Source organism: Achroia grisella, unplaced genomic scaffold, assembly GCF_030625045.1.
Source record: "Achroia grisella isolate CSIRO2021 unplaced genomic scaffold, CSIRO_AGI_Agris_v1 utg676, whole genome shotgun sequence".
NCBI lineage: Eukaryota > Metazoa > Arthropoda > Insecta > Lepidoptera > Pyralidae > Achroia > Achroia grisella.
In genome coordinates this window covers 537,075-558,506 of record NW_026712992.1, presented here as the reverse complement: position 1 = coordinate 558,506, position 21,432 = coordinate 537,075, and the positions used below count along the sequence as shown (strand labels likewise).

General features: G+C 40.9%; 1 protein-coding gene across 1 annotated transcript; it reads left to right on the top strand.

Annotated features, from left to right (window-relative positions):
• Positions 1-2,628: 2,628 nt before the first annotated feature.
• Positions 2,629-10,439, top strand: LOC131850018 (uncharacterized). The gene is made up of 2 exons (XM_059200165.1): positions 2,629-8,007; positions 10,302-10,439. The coding sequence occupies exons 1-2, from the start codon at positions 2,629-2,631 to the stop codon at positions 10,437-10,439; spliced, it is 5,517 nt and encodes a 1,838-aa protein (XP_059056148.1).
• The last annotated feature ends 10,993 nt before the right edge of the window (positions 10,440-21,432 follow it).

The following is a 21,432-nucleotide window of genomic DNA, read 5'->3' as shown; positions in this document are numbered from 1 at the left end:
CTGCCATCCCAACTTTTGTTATTACTCGTCGCTATTAAAAATAGCGACGAGTAATAACAAAAACGCGGCGCTGTCCAACGCTATATTTCCAGACAGCTGGAAAGAAGCCGTGGTCATTGGCATCCCCAAGCCCGGTAAAAATAAATCCGACCCGTCCAGTTATCGTCCTATCAGCCTCCTCAAGGCTATAGGCAAGCTGTACGAGCGAATCCTCCTCGCCCGCCTAAAGGAGTTTATATACTCCAAAGGCCTGCTCATCAATGAGCAGTTTGGCTTCCGAGCCAAACACTCATGCGTCCATCAAGTGCACCGCATCACGGAGCACATTCACAAAAACACTCTGTACTTCGCCACCAAGTCCCCCAAAGGCGGTACAGGCGTCCTATTTTTCGATGTGGCTAAGGCTTTCGATAAAGTCTGGCACAACGGCTTGATTTACAAGCTTCATCAGTTAGGTGTCCCCGACAGGCTAGTACTCATTGTACGAGATTTCCTGTCGAATCGCTCTTATCGCTACCGTATAAACGGAGCGTTATCCGACCCGCACCCCATACGAGCCGGCGTCCCTCAGGGCGCCGTCCTCTCTCCGATGCTCTACTCGTTGTACACCAACGACATCCCCAAATTCTCCGACTTAAAAGTCGAAATATCGCTGTTTGCCGATGACACGGCTCTCTTTACATCCGCCAAGTCCCGTGCGACAATAGCCAGACGGCTTCAGAAAGCCGTAACGATACTAGGCGAATGGTTCCGTCGGTGGCGCATAGAAGTCAATCCCGAAAAAAGTGCAGCAGTGTACTTTAGCAGGGAATTCGACTCTATGAATCACCCGATCGAACTATTCGGCCAAAACATCCCGTGGGTTTCGAAAACGAAATATCTCGGCGTCACCCTAGATAGGAAACTAACGTTTCGTCCTCACATCAAGCGTGTCCGCGACCGAGCCGCCTTTATACTAGGGCGACTCTATCCTTTTATTAACAAGCACAGTAAAATGTCGCTTCGCAACAAGCTGACATTATACAAGGCTTGCATCCGTCCCATCATGACCTACGCTAGTCCCGTATTCGCCCACATACCCTACTGCTTAATCAACAGACTGCAGGTCATTCAGAATAGGTTTCTGCGTCGAGCCACCGGTGCGCCGTGGTTCGTTCGCAGCGTAGATCTCCACCGCGATCTTAATCTGCCCTCCATCAAGCAGTTTATGAAGGAAGCGTCTCGACGCTACTTCGACTCTGCCCAATCCCACCCTAATCCGCTTATAGTCAGTGCGGTCGACTACGCACCGAGGAGTAATATCCGACATACGCGACAACGTCGCCCGAGGCACGTTCTCATTGACCCCGATGACCCCATAACGGCAGGTAACCTCCCCACGGGCCCACCCGTTCCACCCCGACCTCACTTTTACACACACACACGACACCGTCCTCGCCGGCGAAGACGACGACCTCAAACACACAATATCGCGCATTCAACCGGGCGCCTGCGCGCGCTCGGGCGCTCCACACCGGCGCCCCCGGGCGCCCCTCCGATCGATCCCCCGTCCAATTCAAACGGGGATCGAAATTACGACGGCCTGAGCCGAGGTTCGAACCCCTAGTGATGCCCTCAGACTAAAGTCGTATCCGTCGGGCAGGAGTTGGCCTTCAGCCGCTCCATAAGTCCTTCCGCGGGTTTGGAGTGCCATCTGCACTCGCCCCATAACGTCCGGTGAAGCTGTAAAGGCCAGCTACGGCCAACAGCATTAGAGTAGTCCGAAAAAAAAAAAAAAAAAAACGATCGCGCTCTCTTACGCATACGCCACCGACGAAGAACCACCGCCGGCGCAACGACCAAGAAAACCCCACTCCGGCCGGCCGACCCATAGAATAAGAAACAAATTGAAATACCGTCCACATATTTAGAAAATCGAAGACCTTTTAATTGTGTACCCCACAATTTTGTGGTCCATCGCAGCCGCATATCAAGACCGAAGATCACCCAACGGTGCGACGAATCGCCGTGGAAGATCACCCAACGGTGCGACGAATCGCCGTGGAAGATCACCCAACGGTGCGACGAATCGCCGCGGAAGATCACCCAACGGTGCGACGTACCTCGCCGAGGAAGATCACCCAACGGCGCGACGCTAGCAGCTTACCGAATTTAGCTGCCGTCGTAAGGTGAAAACTTGAGGGTGCAGCGAGGATAGGATAAATAACGTCTACATATATAACGTCTACGCCATATAGGATAGATAACGTCTAAGCGGTGTGTCCGCGGCTCACATCTCTTACCACCTAACGGTGTCAAACGGTCGGAGTGTGGGTTAACGCCATTGAGCGGTGCAGTGAGTGGTGTGTCACTGCCGGTTGTTGCTTGTTACCGTGGCGCAACCGAATAGCACTATTACGCCTGTACGTGTGTATCGTATAGCGGGGGCCGGACTGTAGGCACTGCCAAAGGGGTCGGAAAGTCCGAACCGGCCCTGAGCGCCCCGTCTGTACATACGCACCACTGCGGGGTAATTCCTACCCTCCTATCCCCATAGTCCATCCCCTCGGGTGTTATCCTGAGGGATTGTTAGGGACGGTTAGGTAGGTAGGGACCGGTAGGTTAGGGGCTTGCAAGTGCCAGAACACGATGCCGACTACGAGAAGCCAAGCCCCGGGAGCAGAGAAAAAGACCACGCGGGAAAATGAACAGACAGAAGCGTCCCCTTCAGAAACCACGCAGATGTCCGCGTCCGCCGCGCCGTCGAGCGCGCCACAGGCACAAGCCGCCCGCGCCGCGTTTACCTCGGACTCCGCACCGGCGCCACCGTCGCAGCCGCCGACGACAGATGTACGTCCGGCCCGGGCCGCGTCGGTGCGATCGCGCCGGTCTACCGCTAGCGGTATAGCTAAATTAAAGAGGCTGGAGTACGAGGCAGCGCTACAGATGGCGAAATTACAGGCTGATTTAATTAGAAAGAAGTTGGCAGGCGATGTCGCCGCGGTACATGAAGAGACCGATAGAGATAGCGTGTGCTCCGAGGAAGGTGCCGGCCTGCAACGTATAACGGATTGGTTTCAACGTACCGAAGTACGGGGGGAGCAGAGAATTAATTCCCCACCGCCTACGCAGAAAGAGCCAACAGAAAGGCAAGCTTCACCGCCGAGGACGCCGAAGCAAAGACGGAGGTCCCCCGCTCCTGAAGCCGGGATGCAAGAAGGATTCACCCGGCTGGCCAAAGCTATTGAACGAGCTGTGGACGAACGAGCGGATAGGGTAGCGCCGAGGCAAGCCCAAGATCTCCCGACCTTCAGCGGCGAAGCAAGTGAATGGCTAGCGTTTAAGGCGGCCGTAGACCAGTCTACAAAGACGTACAGGATCACACCAGCGGAGAACCTGGCCAGGCTGAGGGCCTGCTTACGTGGAAAAGCGAGAGAGACAGTCGCAGCGTTACTCGTATCCGCTACAGAACCGTCGCAGATCATGAGGACGTTGGAGCAGCGGTACGGCCGGACAGAGGCCATCATCGACCGCGCCCTCAAAGATCTGAGAAGGATGCCGGTAATAGGAACATCGACAACAGAGGTGATTGACTTCGCCATTAAACTACAGAACATCACCACCATCGTCGCGGATATCGACAGGGGGGCGAGATTCCTACATAATCCCGCGCTTGAGAGTGAAGTGTCAGAGAAGCTGACCCCTCACTTACAGGTCCACTGGTGTCACTACGCTGAAAAAAACAAGGAGGACACTAGACCTACGATCATCAAGATGGCAGAGTTTTTAATGAGCGAAGCCGATCTCATGACCCGACATCTGCGAATAGCATCACCAACGAGACGAACGAGCGCGCTACCCACGAAGCAGCCCACGAAGCAACCCACTAGGCAACCCATACCGAAAGCAACGATGTCGGCACCTCGGCGACAGATGACGGATCGTGGCGCAGCCGTATACGCCGCCGTAGAAAGGAGCGAACAGAGTACCGAATGTCTCTGTTGCGGCGCCGCACACGTAACGCCGAAGTGTAAGAAGCTGAACGACATGTCGTTATCGGACAGATGGGAGTGGGCGAAAACAAATAAGATGTGCTTCCAATGCATGAACAGCACGCACAGAAGGTTCAAGTGTAAGGCACGCAAATGTGGTGTGAGAGAGTGTCGTAAGCCACACCACGCCCTGCTGCACCCTCCAGAAGAGCCGCCGAAGCGACAAGAGGACACCGCGATTACAGCCGCAGCACGCTTGCCAGAGAACAGCCAAGTGTTGTTAAAGGTGTGTCCCATCATCGTGAAAGGCAAGACGGGATGCGAAGTAGAGACGTACGCGATGCTAGATGAAGGCTCGACGGTTACACTCATCGATGCGGAGATCGCAGAACAGATCGGAGCCGAAGGTCCGACGCGATCTCTGAGAATTCAGGGAGCGGCCTCGAGCTGGCACGAAGCCTCAAGCCGAGTGGCTGATGTCATCATCAGAGGGCGACACCATACGGACGAAGAACACTCGGTGAGGGCGCGTACGATCCGGGATCTCACCCTAGGAACGCAGCGAGTGAACCCGGAAATACTCGCGTACGGACACCTGCGACAACTCACTTGCGAGCAAGTGTGCTACGAAGATGCCAGACCCAAGGTCTTGATCGGGTCAGACAACTGGCATCTGATTGTTACGCGGAAGCTGCTCACAGGAAGGCACAATCAACCCGCAGCGTCGCTGACACGACTGGGATGGGTCATCCACGGAACGGTACCCAGAAGTGTCGTGGAAGACGAGGAACATGTCCTCCACGTGCGGTTGACACAGCGCAACGCCGAGCCAGACATGCGGCATATAGAGGGCATAATAAAAGCGCATTACGACATCGACGCGTTGGGTATATCGTCGAAGAGATTACCCATTGCTAAGGAGGAGCGCGCCGTCGCCACATTCAACCGCACAGCGACGAGAGTGGATGGGCGATACGTCGTAGGATTGCCGTGGGAGAGAGATAACGTCGCTCTACCTCCCAGCTACGACATGGCAGCGAGCCGACTGAGGGGAATAGAGCGGCGGATGGATCGCTCTACGGAATTCCGGCTGGCGTATACCGCGGAGATAAACAAGTTGTTGGACAAGGGTTACGCCGAGGAAGTAACCGACGACCGGTTCAACAACGACCGCGCGTGGTACCTTCCCCATTTCGGAGTGACGAATCCGAATAAACCCGGAAAGCTGCGACTCGTATTCGACGCCGCGGCCCGTTCGAAGGGAATGTGCTTGAACGACGTACTGCTGGATGGGCCAGATATGCTACGGTCGCTTAACGGTGTGTTATACCGTTTCCGCGAGAGGCCCGTAGCTATCACGGCGGACATACGAGAGATGTTCCTGCAGATTAAGATACGGGAAGAAGATAGAGCAGCACAACAGTTTCTGTGGCGAGGAGATGACAGGATTAACCCGCCGCAGAAATACGTAATGACCTCAATGATTTTCGGGGCGAGGAGCTCACCGTTCATCGCACACAGCGTTCGAGACAGGAACGCGGCAGAGCACCGAGAGTCGCACCCGTCAGCGTACACCGCCATAACAAGGAACCACTACATGGACGACTGGGTCGATAGCTTTGACTCCGAAGAGGAAGCAGCCCGCGCCATACGAGAGGTAGTAGAGGTTCATGGCGGGATAGGATTCACGCTGGCGGGTTGGAATACAAACCGACCGAGCCTGCTAGAGAATGTGAGTGAGGACCAGCGAGCGAGGACGCCGAAGGAACTGGGAGCCAACGCACATCCATACGGAAAGACATTGGGGTTATTGTGGATGTCAGCCGAAGACCAGCTGGCGTTCAACACCGGCATGCCACGCGTCCTACGAGAAGTGAAGCACGGCACGCGGATACCGACGAAAAGGGAAGCCTTAGGAGCGGTGATGTCATTGTTCGACCCGCTCGGGCTGCTGAGCCCTTACACCATCACGGCAAAAATCATCTTGCAGGCGCTGTGGGTGCAGAAGGTCGAATGGGATGGCCCTCTGCCCGCCGAGGAAGCGCGGACGTTCCAGGAACGGAGAGACGACCTAGCGTATATAGAGGAACTAAGATTGCCGCAATGGTATGGCACGAACGACAGCCAACGGTCGCAACTGCACGTATTCACGGACGCAAGCGAACAGGCATATGCCACAGCCGCGTATTGGAGGACGGAACGCGAGGATCGTAGCGTTAACGTCGTCCTGGTAGCAGCCAAAGCGAGGGTAGCGCCCATGAAAGCGCAGAGTATACCCCGGATGGAGCTTCAGGCGAGCCTGATAGGAGCCCGACTGGCCGCTGACATATTGAAAGAACATAGTCGCGAGGCCGAAGTCTTCCTATGGACGGACTCGAAAACGGTGCTACACTGGATAAGGAACGACACCGTCAGATATACTCCATACGTGGCTCATCGTTTGGCAGAAATCGCCGAACTGACGAAACCGACACAGTGGCGCTGGGTACCGACTGCCCACAACGTAGCCGACGACGCGACCCGCGCGGGATACACACAAATGACCGCTGCCGACAGATGGTTTGTCGGGCCGGCATTTCTGTACGCTCCGGAGCAAGAATGGCCTCATGAGAGCGAGCCCGTCCCAGCAGAGATGGTAGCACACGTCCGGGAGGAGACAGAACCCGTGATCGACATTGCACGGTTCTCTTCATATGACCGAGTGAGGAGGACCATGGCGCAAGTGCTACTGTTCGCAGATAAATGCAGGCGACGGGCACAGAAGCTAGGCACAGAGCATTTCGCCAAAGCGGAGCAACTAATAATACGGCAGGCGCAACAGGACAGTTTCCCGAAGGAAACGCGGTGTCTACGCGAAGGAAAGACCGTAGACAGGACAAGTCGTCTGTTCCGCCTGGATCCCGTTTACAAGGATGGCATAATACGCTTGAACGGACGTATAAACGCAGCACAGGTGCCGCTAGAAATGAAGAATCCACCCATACTGGACGGAGCGCACCCGTTGGCGCAGATGATGATTAAGAGAGAACACGAGTTACATCATCATGCCGGCAGAGAACAGACGGTGAACACCCTGCGCCAATACGTGTGGATGCTGCGTTTAAGGCCGACCGTCAAGACCGTATTAGGCAAATGCACAACATGCGCCGTACGCCGGAGGAACCCCGACATCCCAGTGAAAGGGAACTTGCCAAAGGAGCGACTCGACGCATACGCCCGGCCGTTTTCAAGATGCGGTATGGATTGTTTCGGGCCTATGTGGGTGACGATAGGTCGCAGGCGAGAGAAGCGATGGGGGCTCCTATTCACGTGTATGGTCACCCGGGCCGTGCATATAGAACTCATAGCGGGGTTATCGACCGACTCTGCTATAATGGCGATACGACGCATGGCAGCGCGTCGCGGCTGGCCACGAACCTTTATGTCGGACAACGGAACGAACTTTCGCGGAGCCGACGTGGAGCTTACGACTGCGTTTAAGGAATGGCTCCCTGAACTGGAAAAGTACGTCAGCAACAAGAGGATAAACTGGCGGTACAGCGACCCGGGCGCACCGAACCAAGGAGGAGCGTGGGAGCGACTGATAAGGAGCGTGAAGAGAGCGCTAGCAGTGGTACTGCACGAGCGGGCGCCGAGAGAAGAGGTGCTCGCAACGCTAATGACGGAAGCAGAACACACCGTCAATTCACGCCCCTTAACCCACGTCTCAGTGCGACCCGAGGACGAAGAGGCGCTGACCCCCAACCATTTTCTGATGGGCTCAGCCGTCGGCCTACCGTACGTAGGTACCACCGACGTTGCCGACCGCAGAACGTGGCGCGCAGCACAGGCGCTCGCGGATAGATTCTGGCAGCGGTGGTTACGAGAATACCTACCGACGCTGACGCCCAGAGACGACGTACGACGGAGCACGGCAAACATCAAGCCGGGCGACATGGTTTTAATAGTGGACGGCCTGCTACCTCGCAATCTGTGGCCGCGCGGGCAAGTGGAGCGCACCTATGAGGGGCCCGACGGCGTGGTGCGAAGTGCGGACGTGAGGACGCGAGGGGGAATTTTTCGAAGGCCGACCCGAAGGCTAGTGGTCCTCCCTAGGGATAAGGGCTGCGAAGATCTGCGCCGGGGGAGGCTGTTGCGGACCACGAGTCGGCATCGAAAATATGTAAATAAATTTTGTGTATAAATTTGTATTTTTCCAGTGTTTTGACTATTGTTTAGGTTAGACTATTGTTTGTACCATATACCCTTTGTAGCGGCATAGATACTGTGAATTCTATGTCCGCCCATTGTGTAAATTCTTAGGGATCACAGCTTTAGTGTAGCCTGAACATGTGGCATTTAGTCGCACGTGGTTTTTTGTAGTTTTTTGTATTGTTACTATTGTATTTAATTTTAAATGTGTGCGTATTCGCTGTTCCGGCCCGTCGGTCACCGACATGTGCAGGAATTGTCGGGAGGGTGGGACGGCCGACGCGCACAGCTCGGCGGGAGTGGGGAAGGACGCGCTCGGGCGCCCGTAAAAGGCGGGTTGGTTCTCGATCGCGCTCTCTTACGCATACGCCACCGACGAAGAACCACCGCCGGCGCAACGACCAAGAAAACCCCACTCCGGCCGGCCGACCCATAGAATAAGAAACAAATTGAAATACAGTCCACATATTTAGAAAATCGAAGACCTTTTAATTGTGTACCCCACAACGTCAATAACTGAAACTGCCTCTGATTATCCCATTTGGGATAACAGTCGTGTAGATATGTTATTTATTGCAATCGATATAGATAGATATGATTTTTATTTGTATCTTAATAGACAAATATAGGACAAGTATACGTCACAGAATATTAAAAAAAATGTACGTTTAATAACAAGTAGTAAATATTACGGAATATTTAAACCAATGCAATAGAATATGGGTAAACCTGCATATGTGTGCCACAGCAATACAAAAACATCTTATCAATTTCATCGCATTAAAAGTAGATATTCTGTTTTTCTTCTTCTTTCGTCAAAAAAGAGTTTATTAATGTTATTATTATTATATTAATATTCCACTTTACATTAAATTACAAAATTAATTAACAATTGTTAATAAAAAAGTGTTTTTCAATTATAAGTTCTGAGTTTTGTTCTCATCCGCTGCCGCATATATCTTGGACCGTATTGTAAATACGGAGCTTTTGGTTGGGAATGTTAATTATGTACTGCGCTATATACCGTTGTTCGGGATTTAATTACCCGATTATTCGAAGGTAAAGGGGATTAACTATATTTCTGGAGTGTTTATCATCGTATTATCTATACTTGGTTTTATTGTGGCTGCTTAATAGACATTTAATACAAAATACAATGCAATTTTTAGAAATTCTTGGTACCATCCAATTTTTCAATAATTGCCGGTCCGGATAATGCCTTTTACGGTTGTCTGACTGAATATTAAAGTTGATTTATTGAGTATTGTTGACTGAGGTGTTTTGAAATACTAAATGTACGAATTAGTAGCTTATTTTTGTAAAGATTACAAAAAACATTGAATTTTACTAATACATCCTTTTTTTATATGTATGCATATGTAATAATAGATCTACAAGTAATAGTATCAATGTTCATAAAAAATTGGTTATGCCGTACAAAAACAAAATAAATAAAATGAATTCTACTATTCAAAAGTATAGAATTAATAAACGCATGGTAAGCACTTATATAAATGTTATAGATAGTATGAAAACTGAAAAGAAGTTTTGAGATATTTCCTGCCTTTATACGTTCACGTTACATACGTTCTTTCAGGCAAGAAAGAGTGTGTATGTAAAGGGTAAAGGTATACAAAGGCGCGCGTGCTATACGCTCAATAGTGTACAGGGAGTACTTTTTGTAAAAATTAATTTTCACTGCAAAATGGCGGACTTCTAACTATGAAGAAACGGCCTAATTACAGATTTGTTTATAATTAGATCCTAAAAATTGTATATGGATAATAAGAATTACGTAACATAAAAATGAATTTTAAAAATTCATACATCACGCGAAAAATTTTGAACGCAAAAATTAAATACAATCAATCACTCATCCATTCGGAGCTCTCAAGCTATCCCACGTGTTGTGTAAATTTATGATAATTTATATGATTAAATATATTTATTATTAAATTAATAATAGTCTAATCATTTCTCATACAAGTATTCTTTCCATTTCCTTTTAAATTCTCTAAAATACAAGTCTGCATTATATTTTTTAACTTCCGATTATACCGTTTCACAAACAAGGTTGAATTCTGTTTTTGAAGAGAATTTATCCTTCACAGGTCTTAATTCTATTTTCGAATCAAACAGTGCGACTTGAAAAAGAACCATTTTGTATTAGAGGAAAAATTGCGACCCCCATTTACGTACAAAGAAATAAACATAACAATAAAAGCGAAATGGACTGGCAAGATACCCACGGTGAAGTTCCGGCAACGTAATTTTTAACGTAATTAAAACTGTTATTGCTCGGGGACCTTTCTCCTTCTATTACAGCTTATTTCATTAGCTCCCGCAGGGTTTAAGTAATGTATTTAGTTAGATCTTACTTACAATAGTCTAAGTAAAATGTCTTAAGTATTATATGCATTACTCTGAGATATATCTACTTACTATTATATGGCTTATTTTTAAATTTATATATTTAAATTCAATTCAGGTTAGTAATTACTGATAATTATAAAGTAACATATTATATGAAATAATAATGAAATATAAATGTTCTCTGTGTCACGGTAATGTGCTACAGTATTGCCTATACACCACCCCTTCAGCCCCCGGCCAGTGATCCTTCATGAAGATGGATAGCATGTTGTTGGGGACACAGGTTACAAACGCTATAAACTCCTGTTGCGTCACTCACAATGTTATGTTACTCCTGGTCCATATGTCCAACTACATATGTCCATCTGTTTACTATAATATTTAACTACTACTTACAGTAAAGATACTTGCGCCATTAGGTCTGTCCATAATGATGTAATTAGCTTGCTTTTTATGCTGTGTTCCTGTTTAACACTCATCTACGTACCTGAGGGGCAATGAAAGGATACGGAATCATAACAACATAGTAATAGTGATGCATGAGATCTATTAAAAATAGCGAAGAAGTTGAAGGAATATTCTTCATATTTTAATATAAGTTAATACAGGCATTTTTAATAAAAAAATAAATATTTCCCTCACGTTTTCTGGTTATGCATCCATATCCTATAATTTGACTGCCTTATCTCATCTTTCAAACCTGGTGAGGTAATTAAGTAATTAGTTTTAGGGTACAATTTTTAGGGTACTTTTGGATTGTAGGTAAGTCCCTAATATTTTAAAAGAAATAAAAAAAAATCTTTCCATCAAACCATAACTAATAAAGCAAGCTGCTAGGGCTGAAATAGATAAGGCAGAGGTATCTACGCAAACCACTTCGTACAAAGTGTACCTGCATAAAATTCTGAATCGATAATCGATTCTACGCTACAGGGAATACAGAAGTGTTTCGTTGAAATTCACAAATTATAACACAAATTAAATTACCCCCGGGCACAGGGGTTAATGGAATGTCATTTTCCTATATCCTAAGGTACCTGACTTCGAAATTAATTAGTCGCTTCACACGGCGTACTCACCGCCGGCTCTATGTGTACTCAACCGTAAGAGTTTGCAATGTGTTGCTATTACTCTACGTTTAAAACAATTTTGGTGATTAGAAGAAGAATCATAAACTAATTCAATAAAGCCACTATATACATTTGTTAATTAAATTGTATATCTGTGGCATTTTGTAAAACTATACGTATGAATGAATGAATGAATGAAACTCTTTACTGATCTCTCACAGAAAATACAGTTACATACACAATTTTGTATAAAATGATAAAAAAACATACATGATGGTCTAATGGTTTGGCACACTGCTTTATTTCCGGTGATCGCGGGTACGATTTCTCGCACGATGCAAACATTTGTATTCATGAGTATGATTGTATGTATCGAACTGGATGTTTTAACGTATATTGTTAGTATTTACAAAAAAAAAATCTAATTATTTATGAGTTGTCTATTACCCATAATATACGCTCTGTTTTTTTTATTGGGTTATTTGGGCTATTATCAGATGTTTGTAGCACCTGTAGCACTACGACTTACATAGATATATTGTGCTCGCCCTTTTTCAGAGTTCTGACTTAAGCTTTGCTTAGCTTGGAACTAGATGGCGTTGCGTGAAGGATCCAAGTTCAAGCTTTATGAATGACACGATAGTATGTGATGAAATGTGATTCGGCGATAGGGCATTTAAATATAAATTCTAAGTTTCGTAAGGGTCGGCAACGCGAAAATGATAAGCCTGATGATTCAGGCGTCCACAGACTACGGTTTATTGACTATCAGATGATAAAGTATATATTGGTGTTGATATAATTGATCTTTATGTTATTATATCTTATTAATATCACAAAAGTAAAATTTGTGAGTATGGACGGACAGATGGATGGATGGGTCTTTGTTACTGTTTCACGCAAAAACTACTGAACGGATTTTAATGAAACTTTACAGTAATATAATATATATATTACAATAACACGTAGGCTATAAATTTCATGCGGTTCAAATCGCGGGCACAGCTAGTTATACGACCTAGAAATTTCAAATCTATTTCTTTAATATTAATTATTCTTATTGAGAATAATATATTACGCCAGATGCTATTCTTTAATTGAATACGATTGCTACATAGTAATCATGTGACATCATAAATTTCACGCAAATATAATCTTAACCGTAATGCGAGAGTTTTACCACATTCTACCGTCAAGTATCCCAGAGATTACGATCCGTCATACGCAGACATTTATTAAATCTGAGACCCTTAAAGTGCTCTGTGCCCAGAGTGTGAATGTTAAGGCTAGCAGTGACGATGCTTCCAAATGATACATAGCTAAATAGAATATTCTGTATTTGCAATATATATGAAAAGAAACGAATAATATAAATAGTTACATATGTATAATTGCTATAAGGCGGCCTTATTGCTGAAGGTAACCTTAGGGAAACGGATTTAATTATCGAACAGGTAGGTAATATGAAATAAAGTGAAAAGAAGATAATAACAAATATGTAATGTAATATGTAATGAACGTAATAAGGGAAAATAAAGTCATGTATAATAAGAAATTTTGATGATTCCTTATTCATTGTATTGTAGATATGTATATTGTTCCTAAATGTAAGTGAAAATAGATTGTTTTTTTTAAATTTGTATTCCTAATTGCAGAATTGGTTATATATTAGTATATGAATAGAAAAGAGCAAATAAACATGTAATATGGCAACAAAACGATTTGAGAAAATAGAAACTAAAAAGTAGAATGAAAGTAATTGCTTAAAAGTAAAAATTACGGCGTACTTTTTTTAACATTTACATGGAACAGTCATATCTCGTTTATTAGAAAAAAAATCACAGAAGTCTGTAAAACTTTATAAGTAATTATTTGTCAAGAATGTGTTTGGTTGGGTACATAGCATCGTCAGGGCGAGGCTTTATACATAAGTACAGTATGAACGTATGTTACGTCAACACACCACCCCGCCCTGAAATTATTTCTTGAAACGTAAACTTGTTTGAACGAGATACGACTAGGAGCTACAATGAAGGCTGAAAGAAAAGGTTCTATAATAATAATAATCACAGGACAATTCACACAGCGCCAGACCTCAGTTAAGCTAGCTAAAGCTTGTGTTATGGGTACTAGATAACTGATACATATACATAGATTTTTTTTACAAACCCTCATACTCATGAATGCATATGTTTGTGCCGTGCGAGGAATCGAACCCGCGACCATCGATCGTAAAGCGGTGTGCTAGACTGCTAGACCACTGAGGTCGTTTATGTGATGACTTAATTAGTACTAATGTGCATATATGTACTTATATTTTAAGTAACATATCTTACGTGTCCATTCAATTTCAGATGAAATTGCGGTGGAAAGCGCTCAAATTAGGTAATAAAAAATTGAGAAATATAAAGCACTTAGTCTATAACTATATAGCTTCGAGATAATTCTGTTGTGGTCTTTATTTGAACCACAGATTAGTAGACTCCATCAAACAAATGACATTCTGCATTTCATAGCTTTTCATACAAAGTTTGTGAGTATGGATGGATGTTTGTTACTCTTTCACGCAAAAATTACTAAACGGATTTTGATGAATGAAACTTTATAGTATATAGCTGTATAAGCTATATACTGTAAAGATTATCAGACTAACATATAATTAAACTGCTGGCACAGGTAGTGTTTAATAAAATTAATAAGAACAATAATTCTGGATGACCCACACAGTGTCATATAATACTTAGCTTGCAAAGCTTGTGTTATGGGTACTAGATAACAGATATAAATACTAAGATATATATTTTTTGTAAATAACGCAATACACATAGAACACCCAGACCTTAACAAACAATCATACTCATGAATACAAATGTTTGCTACGTACGAGGATTCGAATCCGTGAAGATTGGAAGTAAAGCAGTGTGCTTTACTGCTATACCACGGAGATTTAGTTACTAACAAGGTACAGGTTAATTTATGTAACCATTCTTGTGAGATTCTTACCAAAGTTCACAGAATTTAATATACATTTTTTCAAGTGTGATAAAAAACTAAAACTTTTGAAGTAATTTTATTTACCTCTTTACATTGCTTGATAGCACTAGCGGTGGTTACGAGCTGATGCTCGTAACCACCGCTAGTGCAACCTAGTCATAACGTTGACTTAGGGACCCGGTAAATAATATGTACCTATACTAAATACGAAAGTTTAAAAATAACTAGTGTTAGCTCGTTAGTTAGTTAGTTATCTTAGTTAACTCTTATAAAATGACTAACACATGGTAACAACGTTATTTCAAAAAAGATCTGACACAAATCCCCGATTATGAGCCCATCTGGCAGAAACCATTTGGTGGCACCACTGACCGATCGGCGAGCAATTATTTGTGGCCCTTAATTTGAACTTTTGTAACTGTGTATTATTGCTAACTCGGCTATAAAAATTGTTTTATAGCACCAATATCGCGGGGCTTATTTGTCGCAACAAACATTCGAAAGCTGCGTCGCTTTTATTGCTGTAATTATCACTGATTTAGTGACTGACCACTTTAGGATTTGGCGTGTGAAATATTTATATGCTACGTGTATTACACCTGTGTTACCAAGTGGCGATAGAGCTGTGACAACATTATCGATTTTGATTGTTTCCAAATAATTTTCAGTATTCAATTTAAAAAATATGTGAAATCGAATAATCAATCATATATTTTTTTATACAGAAAGTTATATAAATACGTAGATATCAACTAATGACATACGAAGTTAGTCAGTTAGTTCATCATGACGATTTTATCACGTTAGTTTCCGCGTTGATTATAACGTCATTAATCCTTATTACTAAGAATGCCCTATTCTCAGTTCTTCTAATTTAAAACTATTTCTTTGTCTTGAATTATTTAAAAAGAAAACTAAATAAAAAAAATATAATATATATGTATCATGAATATTTCAACTCGTATGTGAATTAACATACTTTTTATTTTGATTTCAAAATGAGCGTGTTATTTTTTTCTTTTAGCATACTGGTTAAGAAAGATAAACATTTTTTATTTTTATTTATTTATTTGGAGAAACTTTAGGCATATAACATATAGTTGACATAACATACATATCCTATATATTTATAAATTATATAATAACAAAAATACTTGAAATATTACTTACGTGTGGTTACGATACTGTTGACGGCAACTCAAAAACTGAATCGGCTAAAAAAATGTTTTTTAGAAACATAATATTATATTTAAGAATTAGAAGTTTTAATCTGGAATTTGTACTCTAGATAACATAGTCGAAACTAAAGTTTGGAGCTTGTGTTGGGAATAGTTTTAGAAAGTCAATAGTGTTACGTAATGTGTGCAAGCGGGTCCTAAATAAACAAACTCGGGTTCAAAGGGTATTTTGGTGATCGGAGCTTGTACAACAGCATGCTATGTTCCCATAAAGCTTATAATCATAATGTACTTTTGATCTTAAAAATAAATATTTGCAAATAATAAAAGAACTAAATAAAATTGGATATTTGATAAATATACTCGGTGGTCTAGTCTAGGTCTAGGTATAGCACACCGGCAAAGTTACGAGGGTACTAGTTTAGACTTTGGTGCCATAAAAAGATTTGTATGACTGTTTGCATCAGTCTGAGTGTCTTCTATATATTATGTAGATATACAAAAAAATTGTCGTTTAATATAGTATAAGTTCTGCATAGTTTGGGAATTGGTGTGTGAATAGTTTATTCTAAGTTTTTTTTCATTTCTGTTAGCGCAGGGGTATGATGCAACTGCATATTGTGATGGAGCACAAAGAGAATGAGGGTGAAAGCTGATAGGATAACCTTATTTAAATTATTTTCCTACATTGATAAAAGAATGAGACAAAAATCTGAATATACGGTAGAATTTAGTTCGTCTCAATTTTTTAATCCAAGCATACAAAACATGGTAAATCAAAGTAAGATCTCTATTAAACGATCAGTTTTACTTTTATGTAACTTTAAAAGCGCTTCGTGAATATCTATTTTTCGATCTCTTTGAAATAATTCATTTGTTTAGTGAATTCGTAAGCCGCTTTGGTTTATCATTTAGATGGTATAGGTATTTGTAATTCTGTGTGAGGCTTCCCGAAATTTTGAAAGGATTAAACAGCCTACGTTTATTTATTAAACATTTCTGTGAAATCGTGATAAAATCATACCTCAAAGTTCTTATTTACTTACCCGTTTATATATTTGTACGTAGGTGGTACCGTTATATTTCCGTAATATTATTTTTGATTACATAGAAAGGTATAAGAGGTTTTAGTTATATAAAATGATTTACTATTTGTTGACAGTATCCCGGAGCGTTGTCCATATAAATTAGTTTAAAGAATATCCCAGAATATGGTCGTCCCTTCAAATATATCAACATGTTTTCAAGTATTAGGTTTAAAGAAATACATATTGTTTTTATATTTATTTATTACAACCAATCCGTTAAGTTATGGTTAAATACAAAATTATTTAATTATACAGAACACTTTCGACCACTGTCTTACTAGTTATAACTTTTATCCATATCCGTACCGTCCAGTTCGACTACATTATTTACTCAACTAGTACATTTTTGTAATATATTAAATTATTGAAATATTAAAAAAAATATATATTTAGGGAAATATCATATTATTAACATATATATAAGCTGCTTGTACATTATGGGTGCTATAACAAACAATTGAATTGTGTATAGACAAACACAAGTGTAAACAAGGAATCGAGAGTCACAATAAAACATTTCTTTCCCGGAAACCTAACAATAACAAGGGCCTATTTCCGAGGCCACATCGCCCAAACACTTGGAATTATTGCGAGGTATTGTGCTCTTATGTTGGTATCGAGTACAATGGGGAGAGGCGATGTGATTCGCTGAATTGATTGGTTCGCGAAATATTAGGGTTGCCATTAATATGTGCTTAAAAAATATTAATAAGTATTTATTTTGGTAACATATGTATAGGTTAATTTAAATAGAGAAATAGTCTTTATTTCATTAAACTTAATATTGCTGATATTAAGTTATTGAATATAAGTAGTTGAATAAACTGTTTTATTCATCTTTATTCAATCTACCAGTCATTCAGAACAGAGATTCATCACAAGAAGAATGAGTGCAATCAGATAATATTATCAGCACTATGGTTTTTAAGTTTTTTTTTACAAAACGGTTATCATTATTTACAAATTCTACAATTTTAAAATAAACTTTTTGACATAAAAGTGTTTTATATAACATTTTAATCTTTTTTAATTTTTGATGTCATCTAGTACGGTGAGATGATGAGGTGATGTCATCTAGTGAGAGGTAGTGTTATATGGTAATTAATTTTTCATCACATTTCTCTATTTTGAATTCATTCACAAAATCTTCAATTTTGTTTTATAAGGAAAACTTTAAATAAGGTAATCATTTGGTATATGCGTTTGATGTTAAGAGAAAACTGCAGGCAGCCACGTATATCCCCGTCATCACGTGATGCTCAGGATACCCTACATGTACATTTCAGAGGGCTGAAATTCATTTCTACGTAAACGGTATTTACATGTTATAGTTTCGAAAATTGAAAAATAAGCAAAATAAAAGTACATTATATATGGTATATTTCTTGTTTATTTTAAATTATTTAACTACTAGTTAATCCGCTAAAAGTTGTACCATCCGGAATAACAGCGCCACCTACTAGATCCATTTCTGTTTATAAACCATCTAGAAATTTATTGAACATATAGAAAATTTTATCCAATTCGCAGAAGAAGTACCTCCCGAAACAGCAGCGTCACCTACCTGATCCAATTGTGTTTTCAAACCATCCAGGAATTTATTGAACTTACAGAAAAATTTATCCAATTCGGTGCAACCTTGTCGGAGGAGTAAGGTGACAAACAGACATATAAAATAATTATATATACTTAGATCATTATTTGTGCAATCGCGCGACAACCCTACATTTATGATAAATTAAGGAAAATGTACACTTATAGTAAGACGCGTTGTTTTGCTTATTATTAATATTTATATAACCTACAAGTATGTAATTCAAAATATTATTTTTGTTTACTCAATAAACTAACCCACATAGCCATATAGACGTCAAACATATAATAAACTCTCTCTTTGGTTTCATCTATTATTATTTATCTTGTTTTTTTTCTCTTGTAATATTTTTTTATGTAACTGGAACACCAATGGAACTGCCCGACAATTTTACAATAAGTTATCATCATCTGCTTCTTCCTTATCCCATTTATTTGGGGTCGGCGGAATATGTTTTTCTCTTCCATTCAAACCTGTTCGCAGTTATCTCGTTATTTATTCCCTTTCTTACCAAATCATTGTTCATACAGTCCATCCATCTCTTTTTCGGTCTTCCTCTGCTTTTCCTTTCATCTTTACCATAAGTTATGTTTGTCACTTGAACAACTTCAAAAACATTACATTATCATGTGACGCCCGTGGTACCCTTGAAGATGCAATTGTATCAAAGTTTAGAACCAAGGTGCCTTACTTCCGTACCTGCCATTTTATTACTATATCTCATTCTTTTAATTAAAGGGACGGAGACATATTTATCTCCTGCAGATGACTTTGTATAAAGTCCAATGTGATAATGAATTGTAACATGTATTTTATTGGTTATTTTTGAAATTACCTTGTTCTAATCAATTTTGCCCTAATTCTATACTAATTACGATCTCATTGATGTCATTTTTATAAGAAGAGAATCTAGTATAGTAAAGTATTATTATTATTGTAATTAGCTTACAAATTTTTCAACACTTTTTGGCAGTAGTATAATAATAAATTCGCAGAGCGCCATCTCCTTCCAAGCTAAGCAGAGCACGTGTTATAAGTACCAGACCATTGATATAAATATATAAATATTATATTTTGTAATTAAATTTCATAGATACATAGTAAACGCCCAGACCAATACCAAAACAATCATATTTTTGAATGTTTGTATTGTGTGAGGAATCAAACCTGTGATCACCGGAAGTAAGGCGGTGTCTAAACGGCTAGACCACCGTGGCCGTCATTGTATCTGCGTAATCAATATTTTCAATATCAGCATCTGATATGATACCTGATACGATCCGGATATTCCGTGATTACGCGGTTAAGTCCTCAAAGGTAAGAATATTAATGTTCCACGTTTGTTTTTTTTTTTATTTTGTGACGGCGAAATGTCTTTGTATTTACATTGTATTCATCTTGTAACTAGCGATGCATGTATTTCATTATTTTTAGAAGGAGCTTTGTGTTTAGCTATATTTGGAATTTACTACGACGAAAAATTTTTTTGACAATACAAACAGGCATATTTTCTTTTTATCTGGAATTAGGAAATTCCGAAGGTAATGACACCCACACCAAAGTATAATAAATTCATAAAGATAATCACTAAGGACTAGTGGAGTAGTAGAAAAAAAAAATAGACTATAGTGATATTTTTTTTCTTAATTGATGAATTTTTTACTTAATTGTAGGTACTATACTATCTTAAAGATAACATATTTGATGTTATCGGTGGTCAAGCGGTTTAGAACACCGCTTTACTTCCAATGGTCGCGGGTTCGATTCCTCGCACGGTGCAAAAAAATGTATTCATGAGTATGATTGTTTGTATCGGTCTGGATGTTTTCTATGTATATTATGTATGTATGTATGTACATACAAAATAAAATATCTAATTATTATATTTATATCAATTATCTAGTACTCATAACACAAGCTCTGCTTTCCGTGGGATCAGATGGCGCTGTGTTAAGTGTCCAAGGATATTAATTTTATTTTCAAATAATGATTCAGATTTCGGGTATAAATATATATATTTTAACTTCAATGTAAACAATGCAAAGAGCAAAACATTTAGCTGATTAACACCATACAGAATTTTCTACCAGTCGACCATAGATAGTGCAGAGTCTACTAAGACTAAGTGCTTCCTTATTTAAACTGTAAATACGAATTTATACAAAATGTAGATAAGTACCTAAATACCTCAGTTTAATCTCTTAAAATCCCTCGTAACAGGATTACGTGTTAGATAGGTACCTACCTAAACCTACACAAAGTTGTTATCTCGCTAACCTAACAATTCTATTTCCCGCCAAGATTCGGCCGGCTAACGAACTGTCACATTTCGCGCCAAAATGAGCTGCTCCATAATTAGGTTCAGGCCGCGTACCAAGTCACAACCCATAGACAGCGATAAAAAAGATAGAGGCATATTGTATTACTAATATTTATGTAATAATCTGTTTTTGAATTATATTAGAATAATATTCATTATATCAAAAGAAAGAATTGATATCTATTACAATAATTTTGGTAAACCTATTTTTTAAGCCTACTATTTAGGTAGGTTAGTTGGCTGTCTTTTTGATTATGTCTAGGGTCTTAAATTAGAGCGTGAAATCAGTAGGAAATTATTACAAACTTTTGAACTTAATTTGTAAATATTTTATATAATATATGAAATAAAATTTATTTTTTGAATGTGGTTCTACAGTGATGATTTAATATCATTAACATATTCTAGAAATTAATAACTTCTAATATTGAATAGACAACATGTGCCATTTATAAGTGGCCTTTTTAGACGTAAAAAAAAACAATGTTCCAAATTTAAATTAATGTTAATTTAAATCATCTATGTATTTATTTACTACTATATTTTCATGTATAGCTTTTTTATCTATTGTGAAGTTCGGAGAACTCAGATAAAAGATACGTCAAATATTCTCGAATATTCCATCTAAAGCTGTATCATGGTAGCGGCTCAGT